This window comes from Berghia stephanieae, chromosome 3 (genome assembly GCF_034508935.2).
Source record: "Berghia stephanieae isolate SIO BIC M18660-M18661 chromosome 3, UCSD_Bste_1.3, whole genome shotgun sequence".
Taxonomy (NCBI): domain Eukaryota; kingdom Metazoa; phylum Mollusca; class Gastropoda; order Nudibranchia; family Aeolidiidae; genus Berghia; species Berghia stephanieae.
The window spans coordinates 64,343,793-64,355,352 of record NC_088362.1 but is presented as its reverse complement, the minus strand read 5'-3'; the positions used below and the strand labels follow the sequence as shown (position 1 = coordinate 64,355,352).

The following is an 11,560-nucleotide window of genomic DNA, read 5'->3' as shown; positions in this document are numbered from 1 at the left end:
TTACAATAATGATACACGTTGTAAAGATAGTATTTCAACTTAAATGTACTCATGTGGTGTACAAACATATATCTTTAACCGTGACATGCAAAGCACACACACACACACACACACACACACACACACATACGCGTATAGAAGATAACCATAATAATATAATAATGCATAATATATACATACAAGATTGAAAGCCATGTCAACAGCAGAGCAAACACGTATTATTCGTCATATATAAATCTCCCATCATATAATTCCCTGTCTACTAACACCTTGAAATAATCCATAGGTTTTGCATTCTTTGTTTCAAATTTCAATCTGTTCCATTTCTGAACAATACGAATACCGAACCAGTTTTGTCTTATGTTTGTTTTGCATCTAGAGACAAAAATCTTAAACTTGTCCCCTCTAGTAAAAGTAATATTAGAATATGAAAAAAATCAGACAAGTCTATCCTATCCATACCATGTACCAATCTATAAACCTGAATTAAATCCCCACGAATTCTTCTATATTTCAAACTGGGTAAGTCAAGAAATTCTAACCTTTCCTTATAAGATAAATACTGTATTGTATAAATTTTTTTGGTAGCTCTCCTCTGTACACTTTCAATACTAACAGATTGTCTTTTATATAATGGGCTCCAGATGCAATTTCTGTATTCTAGAATTGGTCGAACGAGCGATTTATACAAATATAAAAATGTGGTTTTATCAAGACTTATAAAGGTTCTATATATTATTCCCATCATTCTGTTTGCACGGCTTACACAATTATCAATATGTAAATCAAAATTCAAATGTGAATCAAAAGTAACTCCCACATCCTTTTTATAAGGCACAACGGAAAGTAGATTTGACATAGAAGTATCGGTAAAATAATTATTATTTTTTCCTATATGTAATACTTTACATTTCGAAACATTAAAATCCAAATGCCATGTTGTAGACCATTTGAAAAGTGAAAATATATCATTTTGTAGAATGTTATGATGTTCAGTTGTACTATAGATCTTTGTATCGTCTGCAAACAGTTTGCAGGCTGAATTTATGCCACATGGTAAATCATTTATATATAAAAGAAATAAAAGTGGTCCCAATACGCTTCCTTGGGGTACACCGCTAATTACATTCTTAAAATCCGACCCCACACCATTGACAATGACCCTTTGTATTCGATTATTAAGAAAGTCTTTAATCCAGTGAAAGATATTCCCTTTAAATCCATATGCTTTTAGTTTAATGAATAATCTCTCATGAGATACAGAATCAAAAGCCTTGCGGAAATCAAGATAAACAACATCAATGCATTGATCACGATCAATTAACTTGGTAAAATCCTCCATCACCTGTAAAAGTTGAGTAATGCATGATCTCTTTGGTCTTAAACCAAGCTGGTTATCGTTTATCACCGTATGACTTTCAAGAAAGTCCATTATTCGGTCTTTCAAGATAGACTCCATAACCTTACAGAGTATGCATGTTAAGCTGATGGGTCTATAGTTTGCAGCATCTAGTTTGCTTCCCTTTTTATGAATGGCAGTAACATTGGCTTGTTTCCATTCAATGGGTAAGGTACCAGATTCAAGAGACTTATTATATATTGTTGATAGCGGCTGTGATATTTCAAAGGCCACTTCTTTCAGTAAACGGGGATGAAGGGAATCGGGTCCCATGCTTTTAGTCACGTCTAAATTAAACAATTTTGCAAGTATGTCTTCTTGTGTAATATAAAAATCGGGGACGTTTAATTGATTTGTAACATTGAAAGTTGGTATATTTGTAGTGTCTTCTTGAACAAACACAGATGAAAAATGATTATTTAAAACATTAGCTATATCTAAATCCGAAGTAACCTTGGTACCATCATCTTTCAGTAAAAGACTAACACCTGGTTTTCTTTTCAACTTTCTGTTTACGTATCTCCAAAAGCCTTTCGGACTACTGTTACATTCGTGTGCCAATGTACATTCATACGTTTTCACAGCATTTTGAATCGTGTATTTGGTATTATTTCTAACCTTGACATAATTATGAAAATTATCTGTTGTAGGATACTTTTTGAATTTCTTATACAATTTATGTTTCTTATTAATTGTACGTTTAACGTTTTTTGTCAACCACCTGGTTTATTAGAACTAAATTTTTTGTTACATCTTAATGGAATGTGTTTAGATTCTATACATTTTAGTTTGTTTTTAAAAAACAACCACGCTTCATTCACACCGTAGCCTTCAAGAGCATCCCAATTCTCGGCATTTAGGTCTTCTCTACAAGAATTGTAATTACATGTGAAGGATGTTTGGCGGATGAAAGATTTAACGATATAAGAAGTGAGTCATGATCACTTTTCCCCACCGAAGGCAAATGGTCAATGTTATTAATCCAATAATCATCGTTACATATTACCAAGTCGAGTATATTACTAGTTTGGTTCAGTCGGTGTCTCGTAACCTGTGTCACCAGCTGAATAAAGAATAATGGTTTGTTTTGGGGTTTTTTGGTCTGGCTCGTTGTATTTTTGATTAATTAGTTTTTTGTTTGTTTGTTTATTTTTTCGGTCTTTTTGTTTGTTTGTTTGTTTGTTTATTTTAATGATAAATGATGGTTTACCCCCCCCCCCTCTTCCACCTTCAAAGAAAATGTAAAAGACAAGGTGATTCAAGTCAATATCCAAGTTCGCATGGAATAATAGAGTGGTGGTGTCATCTAATTGGTCTAATTCAAGGTATGGTATGTTATTCCATTTTTTTTATTATCAATACATTATTTCCCTATTTGACCAGGAAGTAGTTTTTAATATTATGCAAATTAGATCTAGAGCTGATACGTATTTAATTGGTTGGCGTCATTTCCGTGAAAACGGACACAGACGAAACCACGATGATATTATGTATGTTGATAATGAGCCAGTGAACTGTCAGAAAAGTGAGTGGAGCAGGCACTTATGTTGATAACAACAAGAAATGAAGTAAGTAGGAAAGTGCAGAAGACAATAGAGAATTAAATAACTTCGCGGCATCGATGGGGGCTCGAACCTGCGACCTTACTGGTAAAACAACTCCGCCTGGCCGGGGAGATCGTGACTCTACCGTATGAGCTATCCACGCTTTGAGCACGTTTAGTCTAGATTTTGCTCTATATAAAAGCTGAATTTATATTTAAGTTAATTATTTTATTTCCTAATAAAACATAATCTTTGAAAAATGGGTTGAAACCTCTGAATAATATTTTTGTCAACGACTGCACAGTTTTGCACATTATTTTTTTTGTGGGTTAAATAAAGGTTGGAGAGACCGCTGGTTGAAATTCAGACATAATCTTTCGACGCGTAATAATACAAATCCAACATATCTTAAGGTCAAGATTGGCTTTCTTGTAGACAAAGAAAGGCGAAATGATGATATAAAAATCATCATTCTATAAACAGTGTGCGCTTAGCTAAGACGCTCACAACATTGCCATCCGGAAGTATAACGGACCAACACACAAAACTGTGTGTATCCATGAACGTTTATAGTCAGGTTAATACAGTTCAGTGAGCATTACTCATAAACGCGGATGGCAAAAAACAATAACAAAGACCTGAGTGACGTCATCTTCGAACTATCTATAGAGAGTGTGCGCTTGGCTAAGAAGCTCACAACATTGTCATTCGGAAGTATAACGGACCAACACACAAAACTATGTATGACCTTGAACGTATAATATAGTTTGGTTAATACATTTTAGTGAGAATTACTCATAAACGCGGATGGCGAAAAAAGAAATAACAGGACCTGAGTGGCGTCAACTTCGTTCTATCTATAGTCAAAGCATAATTATTATCTTCAACTGCTTGGCTAAGAAGTTCACAACATTGCCACCCGGAGAAAAAACGCAACAATCAATGTCATTATTTACATTACGACGACTGTCCGAGAGGCGTGGTTATCTAAGTGTCTATTCTAATAGCAGGAATATTTTTACACTCACTGGCATTGCTCTTCAAATAAAATATCTACTAAGTTTTTTTTTTAAACCCTAAATAATAAAATTATTATATCTCACAAGTCCAAAAAACTGTTACCAAATATATTTATTTTTATTTTTTTATTTGAGTGGGGAAAGTGGGGAGGGGGGCGGTGATGGATGGGATTTGTGTTCTTCATTTATTTTCTTTTTGTCGTTTGTTTTGTGGAATTGTTTTGTTTAGTTTTTTGTTTTGTTTTTTTTTTGTTGGTTTTTTGTTTTGTTTTTGTCTGTGTGTGTGTGTGTGTGTGTGTGTGTGTGTGTGTGTAAATGTTCCCCATCTGCTATATGGATGTCCTACAACATGGACCATGTCCAACAAGAAGTTCAATCCAACAATAACGATAAGGATTGGTCATTATTGGAAACCCCGAAAAGGTGAAAGACGAGGTGATAATCCGTACCGACGTGGATTGCCTGAGAGAGAGAGAGAGAGAGAGAGAGAGAGAGAGAGAGAGAGAGAGGATAGAGAGGGGGGAGAGGATAAAGATGGGGAAGAGGAGAGAGAGAGGGGGGGGAGAGGATAGAGACGGGGGAGAGGAGCGAGGGGGAAAGGGGGAGAGAGAAAGAGAGGAGAGAGGGGAGAGGGGGGAGAGAGAGGAGAAAGGAGGAGGGAGAAAGGGGAGAGAAGGAAGAGAGAGAGAGAGAGAGAGGAGAGAGAAAGGAGAGAGAAAGAAAGAGGAGAGAGGGGGAGGAGAGAAAGGAGAGGAGGAAGAGAGAGAGGAGGGGAAGAGAGAGGAGAGAGAGGAGTGAGAGAGAGAGAGAGAGAAAGAAGAGAGGGAAGAGGAGGAAGAGACGAGAGATAGGAGAAAGAATAGATAGGAGAAAGGAGAGAGAGAGAGAGGAGAGGAGAGAAGAGGAGAGGAGGAAGGAGAGAGAGGAGGGAAGAGAGGAGAGGAGAGAGGAGGAGAGAGGAGAGAGAGGAGAGAGGAGAGAGAGAGGGAGGAGGAGAGAGAGAGGTGAGAGGGAGAGGAGACGAGGAGGAGAGAGAGAACGAGAGAGTGATATGAGAGCGATGAAAAAGAGAGGAGAGATAGAGGGGGGGTAAGCGAGATGAGAGACAGAGGAGAGAGAGAGTAGAGAGAGAGAGAGGGAGAGCGACGAGAAAGAGAGGAGAGCGAGAGAGGAGAGAGGGGGGGGGGAGCGATGACGCAGATAACATGAAACCAATCACTGTATTACTGTAATCATGTCATCGTTGTTAGATAAGACTTGAAAATTATCACCTATTGCCACTGCGTGGAATCAGCGCTATTTTAGTTGGAACTCCCAAGGGATCAATAACCCTCCCTGCTAGCTACCTGCGTGAGGTCATTGGAATTCAACTGGTATCAGGCAGTGCCGTGACCAATGTGGGCAAGGATATTTATGGTCTTATAATATGTCTGTATAGTGGGAAAACAATAACAGACTCTTTCATTTTATCATTTTGATTTGAAAAATCAGTCGTCTTTCTAACGATCAGTGAAAATTTGATATTCCTGTGGTTAATAGTTTTCTTTAGATATCAAAAATTGTGGATCTAATTTTAAGTGCTTGTAAATTATGGTGCACTTAAATAAAATATTTGTTATTCAAAACTCATTGACAGTATCTCAAGAGTTTTAATAAATATCAAAAGTACATATATACATCTATGTTCCTGTGCATTATGATCATATTGGCAGTTGATTTTCTTGATTTATTCATGGTTTTGTTAGATCTGTATATATTTTTTACCACTTCCGTTCCTCTCAAACAGTTGTGTTGGTCATAACAGTAAACTGGTATGTTTTATGTCTTTATGTGGTACATAACTCATGAGGATAATATTTTATTGACCAGTAAAAACTAAAAACCAATATTGTGTATGATTTCAATATCTCAATTTACTATCAATTTGCCTATAAAGTATGACCTCTTTACAAGAAAAAAATTCAATCACCCATACTGGACATACTACAAATATTGCAGTATCAATCATCAATTACAACTAACACTAAGTACTGGTACGGTTAAATTAAATGATTTGCTCAAACAAACGGACACAGATGTGGACAAAAGAGTATTTAAAATTATGAGGGCATATAGTTTATTCCAAGTAGCGACCCCTTTCTCCTTATCGACCAACTACATTCAAAACGAAGACACTGTCCATATCCTTTCTTTAAAAAATATTGCATTGTGGAGAACATTGTGCTTATTTGAGTCAATAAAAAATTGACACGGCGCACAACTCTACTGAAAGATTTGAAAATTAGAAATGTATTTTTTACAGATAGATAAACAGATAACTTGATTTCCTTTTATAATTTAAAGTCAGTTTGAAAGTTCGTTGAGTCAAACAGATATCATAAAATATGTACCAACGACGACACTTGATTCCCAAAATCAACTAATTTTGTCACTGTAAAAAGTTGTCAATTTGCGTCATCTATTTATGACATCAAGTATTATTATTACTTCCGTTGTGTTGTTGATTTTGCGGATTTCAGTCGCCATTTTGATTCTTTTTTTACTATTAGGGTTAGCTCGAGAGGTTAGTCATAAGTGTTATTAAAGGTGCTAGGGTGTTTGTTTTTCCATAAGTTAAGTAAAGGGGAGACATTCCGAAAGCTCCTACATCCCCAGTATTCTTTAAATTAGTATTTTCACTGTTGATGTTTTGTCAGGCATTTACTTATTCAGTTAGTCATTATATAGAAGTATTTTTAAAACTCTAGAACAAACCTGCAGTCCGAGAGTTGTTTTTTTCTATTAGGGTTAGCTCGAGAGGTTAGTCATAAGTGTTATTAAAGGTGCTAGGGTGTTTGTTTTTCCATAAATTAAGTAAAGGGGAGACATTCCGAAAGCTCCTACATCCCCAGTATTCTTTAAATTTGTATTTTCACCATTGATATTTTGTCAGGCATTTATTTATTCAGTTTGTCATTATATAGAAGTATTTTAAAAACTCTAGAACAAACCTTGATAGATTTGTGAAAGTTTAACATTTCCTTATTTGACCATTGTTTTGATTTTCGGCCGCCATTGTGATTTATTAAGTATTGAAAGGTAGTGCAAAGCAGTCCGAGAGTTGTTTTTTTCTATTAGGGTTAGCTCGAGAGGTTAGTCATAAGTGTTATTAAAGGTGCTAGGGTGTTTGTTTTTCCATAAGTTAAGTAAAGGGGAGACATTCCGAAAGCTCCTACATCCCCAGTATTCTTTAAATTTGTATTTTCACCTTTGATCTTTTGTCAGGCGTTTATTTATTCAATTTGTCATCATTTTTTTTATTAGGGTTAGCTCGGGATCGGAGGATTTTTTTTATATAAGGGTTAGTCATAAGTCTTATTAAAGTGCTAGGGTGTTTGTTTTTCCTATTGGGGTTAATTAAAGGTACTAGGTTGAATTTTTTCTTTGGGTTAGTTGAGGGAATATATTATTAAAGTTGTTTCCCTTTGTAGGGGCTTTCGGAAGGCCTCCCAAGTAAAGCGTAGTAAAGACTTGGGACGTATTGATATAGATATCTACTGACTGATAAACCAAAATCATGCCAAATAAAGCATGGCAGCGACGACAAGCACGTCAATTAAAATTTGCATTCAGAAATAGATCTACTAATACTACTACGACTACTACTTCCGCTACTTCTACTACTAATACTAATAATACAGAAACTGCTCCTCAACAAAATGTAGCTCAAACAGTGGAAATTACATCAGCTGCAGATCAAGAACAGGATACAACTACAATACCTCTTATCTCACCACACAACACAGGACGCATGAACAAAGTTTGTCGTTTTTGTTCAGCAAAACTATGGCACGGTGAATCAACCTCGCTATGCTGTGCCAACGGGAAGTATCACTGGCACCTTTACAACCCCTTCCGGATAATATAAAGTCTTTACACGGGTAACGACACAAATTCTAAGCATTTTCGAGAACATATCCGTGCTTACAATTCTATGTTTGCATTCGCCTCCTTGGGTGTACACGAAGATTTCTTGCCTCCTGGGATATACTGTTTCCGAGTTAGTGGTACCGTCTACCATAGAATAGGTCATATTCAACCCAACAGTGATAATGATAGACCAAAATTTGCCCAACTTTACATTTATGACACTGAACACGAAATTCAAAATAGGCTTTTTTGGAATAGAAGTCTTAAGACTGATATTTTGACAACTATATCTACCATCATGGCTACTGTTAGTCCCTTTGTTGAATTATATAAGCATGCCGCTGCAGCTATTGAAGATGCTGGAGATGAAGGGAAGGATATTAGAATGGTGCTGCGAGCAGATTCATCAAAAGATCCCCGTAGATATAATTTACCGACTGCTTCAAAGTTGCTGTTTTACTCCCAAATAACCCTATCAACTGTAGTAACCGGAGGGATATTGTATTATACCGCAAATCAGATGACCATCCAAACCAACAGTCAATTATGCGTATCAGATGAAACACATCCTCACTTTGATCCGTTGCATTATGTGCTCTTCTTTCCAAAAGGAGAAGAAGGTTGGGTGCCCAACATTAAATTCAAGAGAAAGCGAACCGGTCAGGTCAGTCCATCATTATTTTATGCTTATCGACTTATGGAGAGAGATAGTTTTAATGTAATCTTGCACGGAGGTCGTCTCCTGCAACAATATTGTGTTGATCAGTATGCTAAAGTTGAAGAGCAAAGCCTGCAATACATTCGATTTAATCAACAGTCATTACGAGCAAATTGTATCAGGGACTGGTGGATGCAGTGTATCGAGGTGACGCACATGGAGCTACAGTAGGGACCAAAATTGTTTTACCATCTTCATTCACAGGGGGTCCAAGAAACATGCTCCAATTATACCAAGATGCAATGTCAATTGTTCGCAGATATGGTAAACCAGGCTTATTCCTTACTGTGACCTGTAATCCATGTTGGCCAGAGATAACAAATGAACTGCATTCACGACAAACAGCTGCAGACCGACCAGATTTAGTCGCAAGGGTCTTTAAAATGAAATTAGGGGCATTGATGGAAGAGATAATTAAAAAAGAACTTTTTGCCAAAGTCTTAGCATATGTGAAGGTCATTGAATTTCAAAAGAGGGCCTACCACATTCTCACATCCTGATTATCCTTGATCGCAGTGCCAAACCCATAACTACTCAAGATATTGATAGGTTGGTGTGTGCAGAAATTCCACAAAACAAAACATTACAGAATTTAGTTTCAAAACACATGATGCATGATCCCTGTGGCCTGGCCAATCCCAACAGTCCATGCATGAAAGATGGCAAGTGTTCCAAGAGATTTCCAAAATCATTCAGTGAGACGACACATACAAATGACTCCACTTATCCCCTGTATCAGAGACGTAATGATGGAAAATCAATCTTCAAAAGAGGAATTGCCCTTGACAATAGATGGGTTGTCCCATATAACCCGTATCTCCTCAGCAGATATATGGCACATATCAATCTTGAGGTGTGCAACAGCATAAAAGCGGTGAAATACATGTATAAGTATGTGTACAAAGGACATGATAGAGTCATGGTAGAATTCCAAGGGGAACAAGATGATGAAATTAGGAGATTTGTTGATGCACGTTATGTTTCAGCAAGTGAATCTTGCTGGAGATTATTCCAATTTGACATGCAAGACCGATACCCGGCAGTCCAACGTTTAGCTTTGCAATTGGAAAACCACAAGTCTGTAACTTACAGAGAAGGGCATGCGGAAAAAGCTGTAAGGAGACTGAAAGACACCACACTAACAGCATGGTTTAAGGAGAATGCAATAAACCGTGAGGCTAATACTCTACTGTATACTGATATGCCGGAACATTACACGTGGGATAGTAGAACGTGCATTTGGAAGAAGAGACAGAGAAACCGCCTGGCAATCGGTAGAATGTACAGCGCCCATCCAGCAGAAGGGGAGCGCTTCTTTCTTAGATTATTGCTGCAGCATGTAAGGGGAGCAAAATCATTTGAAGACCTAAAGAGATCAGAAGTAGGAACATTACACCATACTTTTCGACAGGCCGCGTCTGCTATGGGTTTATTGGAGGACGATGATGAGTGGATAAACTGCATGGCAGAATCAGCATTTGTTGCCTCAGCAAGTCAACTCCGACAGCTTTTTGTCACGATTTTGATCTTTTGCAACCCCACAGATCCTTTTTCCTTATGGAATACTTTTCAAGACCAGCTAGCTGAAGATTATTCTCATGTTGAAAGTATGACTGCTGAAGCTTGCGTTAGTAAGACACTTGAAGACGTTAACAGGCTTCTTATGATTCACAATAGATCATTAAAAGATTATCAACTGCCTGAGCCTACAGAATCATACGCAACTGCCTGTCAAGTATGGGATCCAAATGAGCAACGACAAATTGCTCAGTCGAAAAATGAAGATGAATCATGACCAACAGTTAGCATTTACTGCCATTTTGGAAGCAATTGACGTACCTGAACAAGACCGGGTGAATAATGTCTTCTTCATCGATGGCCCTGGTGGAACTGGCAAAACCTATGTATATAACACGCTGCTTGCAGAAATCAGAGGTCGAGGACATTCAGCTACACCTGTTGCATCATCTGGAATTGCTGCAGAATTATTGCACTTTGGTATAACAGCACATTCAACGTTCAAAATTCCAATTCCAAAACGGATAACAGCACCTGTAGCATCAGTCGCCAATCAGACACACAGCTAAAGTTACTATGATGGACAGGCGTGTGTTTGAATGTGTGAGCAGGACATTTTGTGACATAACAGGCAGTTCAAAACCTTTTGGGGGCAAAGTGGTTGTACTTGGAGGGGATTTTCGGGAAATTCTACCTGTTGTTAACAAAGGAAGTGAAGCCGATATATTAAGTGTCACACTTAACAAGTCAATTATTTGGAATTTTGTCACCATTTTTCACCTGAACAAGAACATGAGGGTTACTGATGACAATAACTGTTTTGCAAATTGGCTTCTCCGCATCGGAAATGGTACAGAGCCGGTTTTCAGCGAAATAGGAAAGTATTCTGTTAAATTACCTACAGCGCTATGCCTTCCTGAAAATGACCCAGAATGCTTGATAAATGCTGTATACAATGATTTGAATCTGAACTTTGCGGATGAACGTTATCTATCAGAGAGAGCAATTTTGACTACAACCCATGAAAATGTTGACAAAATAAATGCAGCCGTTCTGTCCAGGTTGACCTCATCAACTGAACAAATTTACCGCAGTGCTGATTCCATTCAAAGTGACTCTGACATCAACTTATACCCGATTGAATTCTTGAACGAACTTACACCTCCCGGACTTCCTCCACATGCATTACATTTGAAAGCCAACACGTCAGTCATGCTGCTTAGAAATATAAATCCTAAATCAGGCCTCCTAAATGGCACCCGTTTGTTAATAATTAAATTAGGTTCAAAAGTATTAGAAGCCAAGATAATTACCGGTAGTAGAGCTGGCGACATAGTGTTTATCCCTAGAATCAATCTGACGACAACAACGGATTCGGGCTTACCATTTATTCTAAATAAAAGACAGTTTCCGGTACAATTGTCATATGCAATGACAATTAACAAGTCTCAGG

General features: G+C 37.5%; 2 protein-coding genes across 2 annotated transcripts; both read left to right on the top strand.

Annotated features, from left to right (window-relative positions):
* Window positions 1-7,935: 7,935 nt before the first annotated feature.
* LOC144969318 (uncharacterized) lies at window positions 7,936-8,760 on the top strand. The gene has a single exon (XM_078908427.1). The coding sequence runs from the start codon at window positions 7,936-7,938 to the stop codon at window positions 8,758-8,760; it is 825 nt and encodes a 274-aa protein (XP_078764553.1).
* A 439-nt stretch (window positions 8,761-9,199) lies between these two features.
* On the top strand, window positions 9,200-10,384 carry LOC144969317 (uncharacterized). The gene has a single exon (XM_078908425.1). The coding sequence runs from the start codon at window positions 9,200-9,202 to the stop codon at window positions 10,382-10,384; it is 1,185 nt and encodes a 394-aa protein (XP_078764551.1).
* Window positions 10,385-11,560: the final 1,176 nt, after the last annotated feature.